The sequence below is a fragment of the Schistocerca serialis genome, chromosome 11, assembly GCF_023864345.2.
Source record: "Schistocerca serialis cubense isolate TAMUIC-IGC-003099 chromosome 11, iqSchSeri2.2, whole genome shotgun sequence".
NCBI classification, from domain to species: domain Eukaryota; kingdom Metazoa; phylum Arthropoda; class Insecta; order Orthoptera; family Acrididae; genus Schistocerca; species Schistocerca serialis.
In genome coordinates this window covers 177898514-177917501 of record NC_064648.1, presented here as the reverse complement: position 1 = coordinate 177917501, position 18988 = coordinate 177898514, and the positions used below count along the sequence as shown (strand labels likewise).

The window sequence follows — 18988 nt, the reverse complement described above, 5'->3', positions numbered from 1 at the left end:
CAGTGTGTTACAGAACAAGTATTACAAGCAATATTGACTTTCTTGTATTCTGATATTCATTCTCATTAGCAATTGTCGTGCAGTGACTTTGGATCCTTGGACTCAGATACTACAAACTATATTGATATTTAAAGAATAAATTGACGAGTGGTAATCTTTTCATCACAGATATTTTTTTATTGCAGCCATCTCCATACATTTCTTCCAACTCTTTCCTAAGAAATCGAACATATGGCTCTTCACTATCGACCCTACATCATAAGTATTACTGTACAAAGAAGTTTGTGACTACTCAAAATAGAACAAGTATCGTATATATTATTCCTGGCTTATATATCAAAACTGATTTCAAAAATATACATTGTAAGCTGCAGTGCAGCTATTTCAAATATTTACAAGTTGCAAAATAAATTAATGTGTCGTCTTTCATTTTTTGAACAAAATACAGAAAGAAAGTGACATTGATATAGCAGAACCATAAACATTTTTGAACCGTGTAATATCTTGCCTCTAGAAAATATGACTGAACAGACTGAATCCCTATTATCACAAATTGAATAGACTTATACCATAGTGTGAAAATAAATGTGTGGAATGGTACTTAGTGTAACAGAGCTATGTACTGAATAAACTTGTACGTATAACAACATTACACCGTGCATGTTTCCAGCCTTCCTACGTACAAAAGCTCATTCAGTAGTTCTATAACTTGAGTGTTAATGTGATGCTTTTTTTATGACACATCTTCTCACTGCTATACTACGGAGACATTAACGAGGTTGCCCTTTCCGAACCACACGTGTCACATTGCCGACGGGTTTTCGCAGTCTTGCTCACCCGGCCACTACCGCGACACGAGCCGCGGGCCGGAGAGTGCCACCTGCGTCCGCTGCCCGTGCAACGGCAACGAGGAGAGCTGCTACGCTGACCGCGACGGCCGCGTCACCTGCGTCTGCCAGCCCGGCTACACTGGCCGCTACTGCGACTCCACAGGTACGGGTCGTCCCCCACGTCAGTGTCGACATTCTCCCCAGTGCCTGTGAGAATGTCACTGAGTTTTCTACCCGTAAACGTCTTCTTATGGTCTCTTTTTCAGGACTTCTTCTGACTGTCCGTCATCCTTGTTTGACTTTCTTGCTATTCTGTGAATGTATTGTAAAACTACCCCTTGGAATTACAGTCCAATTTAAATTAGTTGGCATTTGACATTTAGCCTACTGAATTGCTCTGACCAGCAATACGCGAATTGGTATTGTATCGGTACTGCCAGCTGACTTGAAATTTCCACCGTACAAAACATTGCACCTTCGAGTTTCGATTTGGTAACTTAACCTGACACAAATATTTTGCCTGTTTCAAGAAAAAATGTAACATTGGGTCTGACGAGAATGAAGAACACATTTTTAAAATGCTGAGAGACACTAAAGAGATCAATACCATATGCGAATTTCAGATTTCGTGGGAGACAGAGATTTTAAAGTGAGTGACTGTGGAGGGCAGAGCTCTGCAGCGATTGCATACAGACGGTAGGCTACTCGTCACAACAACTTTGCACCTTTTGGATATTGAGTATCAGGTTGACAACTAATTTAAATTGGCTTACATTTGTGATGCTAAAGGCTCTTCCATTGCCTTCAGTATGTACTGTTCATAAATATGCTGTAAATAATTTTATGATAAGATTTATTATTTTTTTTCTTCACAGTTTCTTCTGACTACACTGTTATTGGACTTTCTTGCTGTCTGTGAGTGGGTTCTTGAAATTTATGTTGAAAATATTATTTCGAAAGCCCTCTGACAATCGTGTAAATCTTGACAAGACTATACAATTCACTGTTCCAGATCTTAAACCTTATCGGCAGAAGTGGTGTACACTTCATTTTTTATATTACCACAGGTGTAAAAGTCCAGGGCATTGCTTGACCTATCCATAATGGACTGTACTGACGCATTACGGGGCATCCTACGTCAGCAACAAAATGCGCCGATACCCATTTTGCATCTGCCACATTTCCCAACCATTGGCAATGTATGAAAAATGTGTGTCAGTTAGATGGAGACATGATCAGAAAGTTAACATCTCAACATTTGTACTAACTCCATACAGAAGTCATTGCGGCTTGTAACCAGACATTTGTATTTATCTCAGGAATGACTCATCTGCAGGTCCATGTTTACTATAACATTTTTGCCTCTATTGTTGTGTATTTTCACCTGTGTCAGTTTTTGCTGTTATGACACAAGCTGTACAAAATTCAAGTGCATAAGTCTTTACACATGTAATGCCCAGGGGAAAATTTTAAACTATTAATTCTGTCATAATGTGTCCTTTCAAATAGCGTGCAGAATCTACTGCAGTTGTCTTGCCGGACCAGCTGATAAATCCACTTCTTTTGTAAGTGTACTTCTGAGTTCAGTAACAACAAATGCCTCGACTACCCTTTCACACCTCGCTGAGTGAGGTACATGCATCGAATCCGATCTCGTGCTTCATCCTTAGCTGCCTAATTGTTGAACCCTAATGTTCCCTCATTGTCAAATATGAGCTTGCCCTTAATCAGTATTTACCTTACAGGAAAAACATTTCTCGCATTAAATAATTCTCAATATTCTTTTCATATGAAATTAAAATAAATATTTCAAATTTTAAAGATAACCTCAGTCACCTTTTTCAGGAGACTGGCTGTCATTATAGCGTCAGAGATTTTGTTAATTACTGACATTAGAAGGAACTGTTCGAGTGAAGATAACTCGAAAATTTCTTTGTGATCTCTAAATGTTGTAAGTCATCTGTGATGCAACACTTATAGTTGCTGGCCTGTTGTAAGTTATCTGTTCTAATTTGATACATGAAGTATACTGAGAATAATTTGCACTAACATGACTATTTTTGGTACAACATTAAATCCTAATTTTCCTTCCTTTTCTTTTGCTCTCTTTGGTATTTTCTTCACTCATGTGCCCCTAATGTCCATAAATCCTTTACAATTGTTAAAATTATTTCAAATCTCTCTTTGCAATCACTAAAAGCTGTATATTTAACTTACCATATGGATTTCATTTTACTGATAAAGCAGTATCAGTGGTAGCATTTTTGTCTGATTTCTGCTTTCATCTGAAAGAACTGTCTGCATCCGTGGTTTCTAGGCATTATTGTGTTTGACATTGATGTATTTGGCCTGATTTGACTTTGAATTAAAGCAGTAAGCTTTGTCAGTTGAGACTAGGCAGAATTTATTTTTATTTCCAATATTCGTTTCAGAGTATCGAACCTCCAGCATTAAATGGATTTAAGTCAGTTAATAATAAAGCATGTACATATTTTATGTACAACTTTTGGGTAACCTGTGGCAATGTTTTTAACTGATCACAGGCTCATTTTCATGTTTAACATTAATTATATACAGTGTGAACCAAAATTTGAGCACTTGGACACTACAGCACGATTCCTTGCATACTAGTAATTTAAAAATTCAGTTACAAAATTTTGTCCTGCGCATATTTTCAGTCAAAGAAAGGCAATTAGACAATACTGCAATCACAAGTAAATCACAAAAAGTACCTCTGTTCAATACTTCGTAGATATGTTGCGCACTTACTACAGTGGATAGAGTTTTGTATCAGAATGCTGAAGTTTGATTCTATGTTTAGTTGTAATTATTTTTTATTTTCTAATTTTGGATTGCACGATATGCTATCTGGATTTTTAATTGTTATACAGCAATTGTAGAAGATCTTACACAAAACACGTGCACTAATTTAATACTAACACGCAAATAAGAGTAAAATTGTTTTTATCATTGCAATTTTGAAGGCGTATTTAACTTTTAAGCATTTATTCCATTCTCTTCGAAGAAGTACACCCTTCCGTGCTTTCCAGACCATTGACATGTTGTCACTGATGTTTAAAATATTACAAGTAGCCCCTTTTACTTAATGTGGTATTTCTTTTTTAATATATCCATATTGAAAAGCTTACAGAAATTACACCTAGATCCAGAACCGAGCTTGAGTATTCTATAGCAAAACTTCACCCATAACACTAAGTGCACACAGTTACAATGTACCCAGATTGCATTTCTTTGATGTCAATTTTCAAGCGAAACTGTGAATGTAGAGCATAATGGAAAGTACAGTGTAATAAATACCGATTGACTACAGTAACTTGTAATTACGCATTCTATTTCATAACAGCCGTGGCAAAGCGCAATGTAAAAATGTTTGCATTTGGAGTACTACACTTTTTATGTAAAACACAGCTAATGTTTAATTATGAACATAAGTATTGCTAATTTACAAATGTGAATACGCATTGGTTGTGCAATATTTTGTCTTGTTTTATAGCAACATATGTGCAGTGCTGCGAGCCAAGGTGAAATTGGGCTCAAATCTTCAGTGCCAAATGTAGAAATACGACGGTAATACGCATGCGGGTGACACTTCCAGGTGTATACTTAAACCAGAGAAAAATGCTACGATTAATGATGTTTTAAATCAATAAAATGAAATGTGTGTGATAACATAAATGCACATTTTCACCAGTTTTTAAAGAGATTTGAAATATCTTCAATAATTTCCTCTGTTGTCCTCACCTCTAGAGGCTGTGGTACTATCGAGAAATTTTTTCTGACCTCACGTCTGGCTACACAGACTGAAGACTATCAGTTTCATTTACACCACTCACTGCAGCTCCTCCGTAACTTCCTTCTCGTTCCCGCCCACTCCTTTACACTTTCTCGCAAACTGCCACACTGTCTCCGGACCTGCGTCCGCAGTAGCCTCGTAGGTGGCAGAACTGAGTGAAGCCGCGGGGCGGTGTGGCGTCGTACAGGCGGGCTCCTGATGGAGCTGGTGCCGCAGCGCGTGCGCCGCCCCGTCGGCTCGGTGGTGACCTTCTCGTGCAGCTACCACAGTGCGGAGCAGATGGAGATAGAGTTCCGGCACTCGCCCGAGAGCGACGACGACGACGGTGCGGAGGCGGGCATGGCTCAACACCCGCACGCGCTGCAGCGTTACCCGTGGGGCGGCCGCCGCCTGCTGCCGGTCACTGTCACCGCCGATACGTCTGCTGTCGAGTGCATCATCGTCAATGCCGAGGGGCAGGCCGTGGGCATGCTCATGTCGGTCATCGAGCCAGGTCTCTCTCGTCGGGGTGCTCGTGGGGGGTCGCGGTTGCCTGTCACGTCGGTCTCTGCCTTCCATTCCGTGAGCCTGGGGAATTCTGGAAAATTATCGAGTGCCGCTTCGTCGAAAATTGATGTGATGACCGTACAGATTAATTCTTACCGAGTCCACCACCCCTAATAAAAAGTTGTGGGTGGGTTGGATATCTAAGCTGCTGCTATTAATGCTACTTGGGGGGGGGGGGGGGGTTCTGAGCAAGAGAACATTACCGGATTCCAACTAACAGATTCATAGTCTCATAACTGCTCTTGGTTGTTTGAATTATATGTTATTTTTGAAATTTTTTCTTTTTGCTGAGTGCACTTGATAACAGGAATTACTGTTTGAAACACTATCTGTGGAACTGAAGAAAAATGTTAGTGGCATCAGCAAATGATGTATAATAAACAAAAGGATGTTTATACAGTTGGGGGCTGTTGACAACCATTTTGTAGTGCATAAAACAGAAAACAATGAAAGGAACAATCAATGGGAGACAGAATGGTCTAAATAGGGGAAATAAGAAGTTTGCATTTGAACCATTATTTCATGCTTGCTACATCTATATACAGCTATCTGCTTTAAACACAAAAAGTTCTGTTTGAATGATAGAAATTTCTTGTACGTGCCACCTAAGAGAGGATCTTTTTTTTAATTTAAGGTAATGAAATTCTGGTTCCCGAATAGCAAACTTGTCACGTATTTGGATTGTGTGGTTGCATAATCATTGCCTCGTGTACACACTACAGTCCACATAAACAAAATGTGACAAGCACCATTCCCACTTCGGGGAACGCACTTCGCGATATTTAGAGGAAACTGATTAACGTCGGAAGTAAGGCAGAGATCGCACACGGCACAACGCGCCCTCTGTGGCATTCCCAGAATTGGTCGTTTGAGGAGATCTCTTCAGTTGTGTCTTCTGCACTCGCCTTTGTCCGTCTGATGCTGTAGTTTTGTTTGTTTCTTCTTTCTCAGCTCAGCAGTTGTATTTTGCTGAAGTTGTAAGTTTCCGTGTTATTTGCTGACACAGAGTTTGATCCTGCACTAAATTATGCTCAGTCTCCGTGTTTCCATTGTGTGTCTTACAGCAGTTGGGGAGTAACGAATCAGACGGTTGACGAAATTGAGTGCTTCGGTGTTCGTAACATTTTCATTTCTTGTTACGAGAGTGATATGAACAAAGTAAATATTATTGTTATTATTATTATTAGACAATATTAATCATGAAGATTTGAAAAAGAAAATCCACATTAAATAAAATTGGTTTCAAAATCTCAAGTAAGAACTAATTGGCTGGGATTTGCAAGTGATTTAGCTCTCTCAACTCTTGACATGGAGAAAGTTCTTGCCAAGGAAAAAAAAAGAAGAAGAAGAAGAAAATCCTTGAAAATAGGATTATGAGTGTTCTTTGAGAAAACTGAGATTTTGGTGAAATCATCAAGCACAACTAAAGTGAGAAAGACACATGGATAAATAGAACCAACAAATTAAGAATCTCAATTTCTAACTTGGTCAACAAGTAATAAGGAATGCTCCTCAATAGACACTTAAGATTCAACACTACTGTATAAAGCTATAACTCTCCCAGAAGCCACTCGTGCTTATGAAACTCTGTTTCATATTAAAAATTAAGGAAGAACTGATCAGCTTGTCAAAAATGAAAGAAGAGTCATAAGAACTTCAATAAATAAAAAATACCAGGTCGAAGGAACCTGGAGAATCCTACCCGAAGAAACTGTCTATCGAGATTGACACACCAGCCCAGTGAAGAAGAAAAGAATCTCTTATTTCTTTCTTAAGGAAACAGGATTTTACAGCAATTTAGAAAGAAGACAAATGGCCAATGGATCCGAGAAATTCAGTAAGATCTTAAAGCAGTTGGACTCAAGGTAACAGATGCAAAGAACAAAATTAAATAAATATTCTTCTAAAGAAACACAAATGTTCAGTGGAAATTACAGGTGAATGGGTTATAGAGATTTCAGACAAATTGTGCAGAGTACTATTGGAAAGACCGAATGGTATTGGGCAGATGGCATGAATTGAGTAGTACAACTTTCAAAGAAAAGTTGAACTTGGTGTGTCTCAAATGGTCCACTGTGGCCACTAAAGTTAGTAATAATGATAATAATAATTACAACATCTGATGTTTTTTTAGATAATGTAATGATATTTGATAAACTACCATCTGAAAAAAACTGCTTAAATATTCAGGCAAATCTCAATAAGCTTTCAAAATGATGCAAAGATTGGCACTTTGCTTTAAATCTGTAGAAATGTCAAATTCAGCATTTCACAAAACACAGCAAAATGTATATGGTGCCGCCATTGTAAATCCAAACTGGCACGGTCGCAGCACAACAGTTTCTGCAATATTCGGGTACTTGAGGAAAATCTACATTAACCAGAAGCTGGATGAGACTCTGTGTGAGCATCAGTATGGAGAATTGTTGTCATCGTACGGCAGCTGTGTTCGTCACGTGTTGTTCTCGTCTGTGTCATTACTGTTACTGTCCCGTCCATTTCGTGTTGTGCATCGTCCGTGTGTATATTCTCGTTTATCTCCTGTTTGTCAAGCTCTGCCCAGAAAATTTGTTTCAGGTGGCGTTTCTTTCCATTTTGTAGTAGTTTCAACATTAATTTGTTTTTATTTTTTACAGCTTTTGTGGTGTTTATATTTTTTCAGCTCCTTTTTATGGTGATGGATTAATTTTGTAGTTTGAGTGAAACTGAGTGTTATTTGTTTTTTCTGGTGCAAAATGAAAATTTATTCTGGCTGAATTTAATTGAAAAGTAAAATAAATTATTAAGATGGTTGCAAATTGGCACTCAAGTAAATGCAAGTTGTTTTCACAAACCACTGTTACACTTGTAAAGTATTAATAATAAAGTGGACATTTCCAGAATAGATAAATTTATGTTGTTTATCTTTAAAACCAGGTGTGTTTTTCTGGTTTTTGATGTGTACTGTCATATTGCAACAAAGCATACAATTTCAGCCAGAATCGTACAAAAAATAAATTTTTGCAACAGTGTTTTTTGATCTTATTGTTTTTGTTCCCACTTACTGCTGTTGTTTTTGACAGAGACTATTTACAGAGAAACTCACATAAAAATGATCACGACTAACCAGTGTTCGTCTCGTACTGTTTTTTCAGTGATGATTCTGAGATGAATTTATCTTATTGCACCGTGTGTTTAGTTTGGAATATGTTCTGTAATTGCAGCTTCTGCTTCAGGTCTGAGGTGGTTGGGTCTGCAGCCTGTGCTTGCTTCTGAACTGTTGTCTCCTTTCATTCTCATTTTGTGTCACCTTGTCTATTTTTAGTGATATGTAGAATATGATATCTTTTTGCTAAGTTGTGAGGGTTAGAGAGTGTATGACAAAAGTTAATTCTCTATCAGCATTCACTGATATAGTGTTCACTGAATACAGAGACCTAATTTAAGATTTCTGTGTTGGACTTTTGTCTAATTTAGCAAGGGATGCCCCTCCTAAGAGTTGTCAGACTGGTTTGTCACATCTTTCATGCGAAACCCAGTGGTAATGGAAGGTGTCGATTTGTATCTTGTTATGAGCAAAGTTATTTTTAAAGTCATATTTTACGTGCTCACTTGATAGAGTCCAGTATGATATATGTTTTATCTGTATGTATTAACAGAAACATTATAAAAATAATGAATGACCAGAGCTCCATTGCTGCTTCATGATGGTACCACTCGACATGGTTCAGAGTGGCACACAAGTTGGCCGGAGCACTGGTAATTCATTGTATTTTAATGTTCCTGTTAATACATATCAATACAAAATATATCGCACTAGACTAATAATTTTAGGCCACTCTACCAAATTGGCACATAAAGTTGGTGACTCTTAGGAGGGACATCAGTATAAAAGTGACGTGTATGGTCATTCTAGAACCGTAAGTGAAGTGCTGATCTAGTAGTTACAAAAGAAGTTGTGCACACCCAATACATTAAATGTAGAAAGTATGAGGCGTAGTCAAAAAATATTGTGAGGGTGAACTCTAGCAGCAACTGCAGACACTGAAACCATTTGGTGTAACTTGTCTGATTGGCTGAGCTGTTGAGACAGGCAGCGACATGTTGGAACATGTTCTTACTTGCCAGTCAGCGTCCTGAGACGTATATTATAATAAATTAGTTTTCTGGAATTGTCTCACTATTTTCAGGGACTAATTTGTCCATCCATAGCTGCCCACATATATTTCTAGAATTGGCAGTAGCACATATTGCGTATGTGAGATGTTGCAGCGTGCACATCGATGGTAAATGCAAACTGTAAACATCTTCTTTAATTAATAGGCTCCAAAATCTGCGTACAACAAACCTCAGAGCTTTGTAAGTAAATTGGGTTCCATTTCGAGACCTTCAGAAGAATTGAAAATATCGTTATTTGCGCTTTAATTTTCATATTCTTGCAGGAAACTAAATGATGCTGTGACTAAATGTGCTTATAGTGCTCTCTTGGGGAGTTGCAGAGATTACCTTTACATCTGTCGATTCCATCTCAATAGAAACAACATACTTGGTTGTAAATTTATAATGTCCTGAATCCAATCATAAATCTGGTCTGATCCTCAGTAAACTCATATTCTGTTGACTTTTGTAACTAAATCGAATGCCTTCTGGAAGGCAGAAGACACAATATTGACCTGGGTGTCTTTGTCTGCAGTGCTCTTCATTTTAGACATGGGAAATGGGTACATTACGTGAGTAAGGGAACTAGAAATAAAATTTTTGAGATTTGGGAAATGAGATTCCAAAAGGAAATTGTATGGCAAGGAGATATTTGTTCATGCGTTTACAATAACTGCACACGAGAAAATTATCATGGGAATAATGTGTAGGGGATTACGTGCAGTGTAGTCAACCTGCACAACGTAATCATACAGCTGCGTGTGTGTGTGTGATATACATTTAGTGGCTATGACATCCCAATAATCATTGGAAAACTTTCAGTTGTTGGCACTAGTATGATATGTGACATCGTATGCGACGCAGCAGTTAATGTTACTGTTGTTTAACATGCAGAACGACCACCAATTGTGACACCACCACTGTTGCCGGGATCTACTGACTCTCCGCAGCCGACCATAACGGTCAGAATTTCTGAGCCATCCATCCAGATTGTCGAAGCCGGCAGCACTGTCCGCTACAGGTGCACTGGAGTGTCTATCTATGAGGTAAGCAGTTTACGGCACTCATTCTCCTTTCCTAAACATCTGAGAAGGAAACCTAACCTGTGGCTTAAGTGCTGATATGTACAAGGTGTGTTCACAAAGTAAGTGAAATTTTTATTTTTTTGGAGAAGTCGGGGAATTTTACAGGTCAGGAATAAAGGAAAGGAAGTAATTTCATTAGAAAAGACAGGGAATGCTTTAAACCCGTTTGCTTACATGCTTTAAACTGAGGTACAGTAAGAATAGTTGATAGATTTGTCAGTATTGTTTTAGTCCCCATTTTCATAAACAGGCACATTTTTTCTGGACTGATAAATGTTCATTTTCTAAGATTTTTTTCCTGTAAGTATGTTATGAAAATGTTATCAAAGAAAACTTTTTTCACTGAACAATGGTTACACTCTAATCAGTTTGTTGGGTTATTAAGAACAGGACCTGCAAATGTTGAGGCTTACCTGGGGGAGGCGGGGGTTATTGTTTCTAGAAATTAGAAATTCAGCCATCCAGTCAATTCCAAGCAAACCTGAGACACATTGTGTGTTGATTTCAAAACACATTGGATAGTCAGCTGAATCGTTTTGTATAAGGGACGATGTTTCAAAAGGCAAACCAATATGGGCTTTGAAAGTTGTTAATAGTAAGTTTTCGTAACTCGTGCTGAAATGTTGAAGAAACATTCAAATTGACTTTTTGAGACAGTACAGTTGCCTCTTCTTCAAAATGGAGTGCAGCAGAGTGCAAATACGAGGGCTGACTGAAAAGTACTGCCTCCACCTTCGTAACTCTTCAACAGTTGGCAGCATTGGTATGCGGCAGGTACTTAGCTTGTTCCGTAGCCCCTTCTCTACAGTTCCAGTTGGCAGGAAGCCTTAGCATTGAACAGTTGTGTTGTTAAAAACGTGCGCAGACAGCCCGTCAATGTGACTGAAGAAATGTGCAGTCATCGAATTCTTGACAGCAGAAGTTGTCACCCTAAAGGAGATTCACCAGAGAATGAAAGCAGTTTATGGTGAGTATGTCGATGCGAGTACTATGTGTCGTCAGGCAAGTGAGTTTAAAGATGTTGAGGCGGGAACTTCTGACCTGCATGACAAACAAAGAGATGGATGGCCTGTGACAGCAACCACTGAGTTTCACAAGCAAAATGTTGACAGACTGATTCGAGACGATCGTCGTATCACTCGGAGCGAAATTGCAAGCACAGTCGGCATTTCACAAGAACGTGTGGGTCACATTAATGCTTTGCTTGGCTGTCGGAAGATCTGTGCACGACGGGTACCCCGGATGCTGACTCCCGAAATGAAAGTGCAAAGACTCGAACTTTGCCAGGAACTCCTCTCGCATTACGAGAATGAAGGTGATGCCTGTCTCCATTCAATTGTGAGAGGAGACGAAACGTGGGTACACCATTATGACCGAGAAATGAAACTTCAGTCTGTGGACTGTTGACACAAAGACTCGCCACAGAAAAAGAAATTCAAGATGCTACCCTCAGCTGGAAAAATTATGGTCGAAGTGTTCTGGGACGCCGATGGTGTTATCCGTGTCGAGTTCCTCGATCGTTGACCGCGGAACAACATATCCGTGTCGATTTCCTTGATCGTGGAACAACAATAAATTCGGAGTGTTACATCACAGCGCTACAAACTCTGAAACGACAGCTAACAAGGGTCCGAAAGGAAGAGGGAAATGTTTTCTTGCAGCATGACAATGCCAAACCACACATTTCGTGTGCCACCACAGCAGAACTTCAGAAGACTGAATCTCACCACTGTACGAGGTGCATTCAAGTTCTAAGGCCTCCAATTTTTTTTCTCCGGACTAGAAAGAGATAGAAACATGCGCATTGTTTTAAAATGAGGCCGCGTTCATTGTCAATACGTCCCAGAGATGGCAGCACCGTACGGCAGATGGAATTTTACCGCCAGTGGCGAGAATGAGAACTGTTTTAAATACTTAAAATGGACGTTTTCTTTACTTGAACAGTGTGCAATCATTCGTTTTCTGAATTTGCGTGGTGTGAAACCAATTGAAATTCATCGACAGTTGAAGGAGACACGTGCTGACGGAGTTACGGATGTGTCGAAAGTGCGTTCGTGGGTGCGACAGTTTAATGAAGGCAGAACATCGTGTGAAAACAAACCGAAACAACCTCGGGCTCGCACAAGCCGGTCTGACAACACGATCGAGAAAGTGGAGAGAATTGTTTTGGGGGATCGCCGAATGACTGTTGAACAGATCGTCTGCAGAGTTGGCATTTCTGTGGGTTCTGTGCACAGAATCCTGCACGGCAACCTGAAAATGCGAAAAGTGTCATCCAGGTGGGTGCCACGAATGCTGACGGACGACCACACGGCTGCCCGTGTGGCATGTTGCCGAGCAATGTTGACGCGCAACGACAGCACGAATGGGACTTTCTTTTCATCGGTTGTGACAGTGGATGAGACGTGGATGCCATTTTGCAATCCAGAAACAAAGCGCCAGTCAGCTCAATGGAAGCACACAGATTCATCACCACCAAAAAAATTTCGGGTAACCGGCAGTGCTGAAAAAATGATGGTGTCCACGTTCTGGGACAGCGAAGGCATAATCCTTACCCATTGCGTTCCAAAGGGCACTACGGTAACAGGTGCATCCTACGAAAATGTTTTGAAGAACAAATTCCTTCCTGCACTGCAACAAAAACGTCCGCGAAGGGCCGCGCGTGTTCTGTTTCACCGAGACAACGCACCCGCACATCGAGCTAACGTTACGCAACAGTTTCTTCGTGATAACAACTTTGAAGTGATTCCTCATGCTCCCTACTCACCTGACCTGGCTCCTAGTGACTTTTGGCTTTTTCCAACAATGAAAGACACTCTCCGTGGCCGCACATTCACCAGCCGTGCTGCTATTGCCTCAGCGATTTTCCAGTGGTCAAAACAGACTCCTAAAGAAGCCTTCGCCGCTGCCATGGAATCGTGGCGTCAGCATTGTGAAAAATGTGTACGTCTGCAGGGCGATTACGTTGAGACGTAACGCCAGTTTCATCGATTTCGAGTGAGTAGTTAATTAGAAAAAAAATCGAAGGCCTTACAACTTGAATGCACCTCGTACAGCACCCTCCATACAGTCCAGATTTAGCACGATAATGAAAGACGATCTGCGGGTACATCATTATGCTTCTGATAAAGACGTTGAGAGAACTGTGAGACTATAGTTGTGGAAACAGAGTGTTGACTTTTCCGTGACGGCTTCAGAAAACTTGTCCATCCTTGGCAGAAATGTATCGAAGTGGCTGGTGATTAAGTGGAAAAGTGAATATTGGTAATTAAAGATCACATTCTAAGGATTATTTCTGCATTTGATTTATTAAAATATTCCCATCCAGACCCAATTAATGAAGGTGGAGGCCTTTTCATTCAGTCCTCGTATTTTATCAGCACCTCATTCTCTATTTTTATGATAAACTTAAATAAGCTGCAGCACTGGTGGCTATGTTATGTACAGAAAATAATGAGAAAATAGATCATTGAATTGCTCTGGGGATGGTGAAGGCTGGTAAATAGATGTGAAATTTTAAAAATGTGATATATGTAGAAAGTACTGGTAATTTGTGTAGTAAGAGTCGAGAATAAGGGAATATTTTTTCATTTAGCCATGGAAATTCAGGAAAATCATTACCAAAATAAAATCATGAACCAAGTATTTTATCTGTGGTGCTGGTGGTATACAGCGCCCAATATTTGTAACAAGTGGTCATAAGCTCTGTAAATAAAGATGCATGTGTTGTTCATGGGGAGCATCTAAAAATAAAGGAAAGTTACAAACAATGGAATGTAACAATATTGTGAGAAGGAAAGTTGCTACTCCATATAGCAGAGATGCTGAGTCGTGGATTGGCACAACAAAAAGGTTTTCACAATTATAGCTTTCGGCTGTTAAGGCCTTCGTCAGCAATAGACAGACATACATGCGCGCGCCCACACACACACACACACGACTGCAGTTTCGGGCAACTGAAACCACACTGCAAGCAGCAGCACCAGTGCATGATGGGAGTGGTAACTGGGTGGGGGTAAGGAGGGGGTTGGAGCTGGGAGGGGAAGGGATAGTATGGTGGGGGTGGCGGACAGCGAAGTGCTGCAGGTTAGACTGGGGGGACGGGAGGGGGCGTTGGGAAGTAGCAGAAAAGGAGAGAAATAAAAAGGCTGGTGTGGTGGTGAATAATGGCTGTGTAGTGCTGGAATGAGAACAGGGAAGTTGCTAGATGGATGAGGACAGTTACTAACAAAGGTTGAGGCCAGGAGGGTTATGGGAATGTAGAATGTATAGCAGGGAAAGTTCCCACCTGCGCTATTCAGAAAAGCTGGTGTTGGTGGGAAGGATCTATACAGCACACGCTGTGAAGCAGTCATTGAAATGAAGGATATCGTGTTTGGTTGTCATGCCTACATAGAATGCAGCACAGTGTTTGCAGCTTATGACTGGTTTCACAGCCCTGCCTTTGCTGGGATAGATGATGTTAGTGACTGGACTGGAGTAGATTGTGGTGGGAGGGTGTATGGGACAGGTCTTGCGTGTAGATCTGTTACAGGGATATGATCCGTGAGGTAAGGGACTGGGTGCAGGGGTTGTGTAAGGCTGGACGAGAGCGTATTGTGTAGGTTCAGTGGACGGCGAATACCACTGTGGGAGGGGTGGGAAGAGTAGTGGGCAAGACATTCCTCATTTCAGGGCACGACGAGAGGTAATCGAAACCCTGGCAGAGAATGTAATTCAGTTGCTCCAGTCCTGGACTGTACTGAGTTACGAGGAGAATGCTCCTCTGTGGCCGGACGGTGTGACTTTGGGAGGTGGTGGGAGACTGGAAAGATAAGGCACAGGAGATTTGTTTTTGTACACAATATTTGACTGGAATGGGAAGAAACCGTAACATGGGGTTAAGTGGTAAATACTGTCTGTAAATCACATCACAGTTGTTTGTAGAGTACGTTTATAGATTTAGGTGAAAATTATGTAATGTGACCCAAGAAGCTACAGCAGCAGTAAATTGTCTACAGTGTTACTGACTTGCCAATCCTTTTTCCAGGTTCCAGTGAGCCTGGTCTGGACCAAGGAAGGCGGAGAGTTGCCGGATAGGGCTTACGACGACCGCCGCGGCACGCTCACCATCACCAGTGTCGTGCCGTCTGACTCCGGCACCTACATCTGCACGGCATCCGACCAGTACAGCATCCAGACGAGCCGCGCCGTGCTCACTGTAGGAGGTCTGTATCCTGTCCCACTGCTACACTCTCAACCTGACTGTCTTTTTAAATGAGTGCTCGCTCGTATAGGCTTTCTTTATCTCGGTCACTAAATGAGGCGTTATTGTAACTGATCTGTAGGAACGTCTATGTGTACAAAAGTTAAGTTCTTCACTGCGTATGGAGGACAAAAAGGAACACACACCTACATTCGGTCCAGTAGCTGCTCATTTGGCATCACAAGGCTAAAAATACCCTGCACCAGTCCTCCCACCGAGGAAAAAATCCTCGACAGCACTGGGAATCGAACCTGAGTCCTCTGTGTAGCAGCCATCTGTGCTGACCATTCAGTTCCAGAGGCAGACAAAAATGTGAAGTGCCTAGAAGACACGATCAGGTGTCAGTGTAATTTCGTATATATGCACCTCGTCAGTGAGTATATGTATGACTGGAGTTGCCATTCTCTGTGACAGATAGTAAGACCACCAGAGTACATTAGTATTATTAATGTTTAGTGTTGTTATCAGCCCTGGTAGGGTATATAAGGGGCATGATACACCGTGTGATCCAGAGTATTCAGACACCTGGCTGAAAATGACTTGCAAGTTCGTGGTGCCCTCCATTGATCATTGATAATGCTGGAAATCAGTACGGTGTTGGCCCATCCTTAGCCTTGATGACAGCTTCCACTCTTGCAGGCTTACATTCAATCAGGTGCTGGAGGGTTTCTCAGGGAATGGCAGCCCATTCTTCACGGAGTGCTGCACCGAGGAGAGGAATCTATGTCGGTCGGTGAGGCCCGACACGAAGTCGGCGTTCCGAAACATCCCAAAGGTGTTCTGTAAGATTCAGGTCAGGGCTCTGTGCAGGGCAGTCCATTACAGAGATGTTATTGCCATGTAACCACTCTGCAACAGGCTGTGCATTATGAACAGGTGCTCGATCGATGTTGGTAGGTGCAATTGCCATCCCCAAATTGCTCTTCAACAATGGGAAGAAAGAAGGATGAACTAGGATCAGAATACCAGGTCACAAATTTTTTTAAACCTAGTGCTGGTCTGGAGCAGGTGACAGAGGATTTAGGATCACTTTGCAAAGATTTCACTAAGGAATACACCGTGGTTATAATGGGTGGGGCAGGTAACAGTATTGACAGAAATCCTGGGTACAGTATAGAGTGTGACCTGGCGAAGATTGCATCAGCATCGAAGCATACTAGTGTTGAGTTTGTATCTGTTCTTGGGCGCCATGACCGACCTCATTTGAACTCTTCTGTCAAGAGAGTTAATTTGGAGCTGGAACGGCTGCTCATGTCGGGTGCGGGGTCACACATTGGTGTGGTTCATGTTGATTCTCTCAGTAGGTGGGATTATACTAGGCATGGCCTTCACCTCAACAGGAAGGGGAAGGGTAAATTGGCTGGGGAAATAGCAGGAAAGTTAAAGGGGGGAGGCACTGTCATGAGTGGTAAAATACCAGTGGTTATAGGATTCAGAAAAGACCCTTTTTTAGGGTAGGGAGGACAGAAAGAGAGCAAATTTTAAGAGAGGTTAGAACTGAGACAAACCTTCAGTTTGAAAAAGAAATCAAAAAACATAATTCCAGCTTATTACATCAGCATAAACAGCCATTGGTTAAGAATTTTCAACTGTCAGCAGATATTTTAACTCCACCCAATTTTAACTCAGACAATGTGAAATGTCAGCTATCTTTATTGCATCAAAATATTCGAGGACTGAGAAATAAAATTAATGAATTAACTATATGCATAGATGAATTAGAGTCTTCAAACCCAGCTGACATAATCTGCCTCTCTGAACATCATGTGACCACTGGTATAGAACTTTTAAGTGTTACAGGGTTTAGGTTAGCATCTCACTTTTGTAGATCAGAAATGGAGAAAGGAGGAGTTGCCACATTCATCAGGAACTGTCATAAATTTAAGAACATAGACATTCATAAATTTTGCCTAGAACAGCATATGGAAGCATGTGCAACAGAATTAGATTTTCACAAAAAATCTTTCATAATATTAAGTGTATATCGAGCACCTGCAGGTAACTTTAATCTGTTTGTAAACCACCTTGAAGCTGTACTGGCCCATTTAATAACCAAAAACAAAGAAATAGTGGTTGCTGGTGATTTCAATGTAGATTTCCTTAAAGACTCTCCGAATAAGAACTTATTTGAGTTAGTAACATTATCATTCAACTTAATTCCCACAGTAAAGTTCCCCACTAGGATAGCCACTTGCTCACAAACAGCCATTGATAATATCTTTATAGAAAAGTCCAATGAACAAAATTATATTACAAAACCAATAGCCAATGGCCTCTCAGACCATGACATGCAGTTCCTTCTGTTAAATGTTAATACTGAACAGGATATAAAATCTGTTAAATCTGAGCTCAAGAGGGTAATCAGTAAGCCAAAAATTGATTATTTTAGGACACTCCTCAGAGACATTCACTGGACTGATGTTTACAGTGCTCATGGCATGAATGAAAAATATAACATTTTTGCTAATAAAGTGCTTACCTTATTTGAACACTGCTTTCCCCCAAAACTTACCAAGGTTAGAGGAAAATCTACAAAGAAGCCATGGATTACTCGAGGAATAAGGGTATCTTGTAAAACAAAAAGAAAACTGTATCTGTCAATCCGAAACATTTCCAATGTTGATGCTATAGCACATTATAAGAAATACTGCAAAATATTAAAGACTGTAATATGGATGTCAAAGCAAATATATTACAAGGAAAAGATAGTCATATCAGATAACAAAATAAAGACAATATGGGATATAGTGAAGGAGGAGACCGGTAGGACCAGACATGAAGAGGAACAAATAGCATTAAGAGTAAATGATACATTGGTGACAGATGTGTATAGTGTTGCAGAACTTTTTAACAAACATTTTATAACTGTTACTGAAAAGATAGGGTTGTCAGGTTCGGTAGATGCTGCTATGGATTACCTTAGACCAGACATTTCAAGTAATTTCCATAATATGAATTTGACCCTCACTACCCCAACAGAAATAATGTCCATCATAAAATCTTTAAAATCAAAAACATCTAGTGGGTATGATGAAATATCAACAAAGTTAATTAAAGAATGTGATTCTGAGCTAAGTAACATATTAAGCTATCTGTGTAACCAGTCGTTTATCAGTGGAATATTTCCTGAATGGCTGAAATATGCTGAAGTTAAGCCACTGTTTAAGAAGGGAGATAAAGAAATAGCATCAAATTTCCGTCCAATTTCACTGTTACCAGCATTCTCAAAAATTTTCGAAAAAGTAATGTACTGTCGTCTTTATAACCATCTTATCTCAAATAACATACTGTCAAAGTCACAGTTTGGATTTCTAAAAGGTTCTGATATTGA

The 18988-nt window shown here is 40.4% G+C and overlaps 1 protein-coding gene across 1 annotated transcript in view; it reads left to right on the top strand.

The window, feature by feature from the left end:
• The window catches only part of LOC126427231 (basement membrane-specific heparan sulfate proteoglycan core protein), a 792772-nt gene that overhangs the window by 634655 nt on the left and 139129 nt on the right, over positions 1 to 18988 (top strand). Inside the window, exons 50-52 of the mRNA XM_050089468.1 lie at positions 828 to 993; positions 10222 to 10373; positions 15442 to 15619. Of these exons, the coding sequence (XP_049945425.1) occupies positions 828 to 993; positions 10222 to 10373; positions 15442 to 15619 (496 nt within the window). The remainder of the gene's footprint in view (positions 1 to 827; positions 994 to 10221; positions 10374 to 15441; positions 15620 to 18988) is intronic.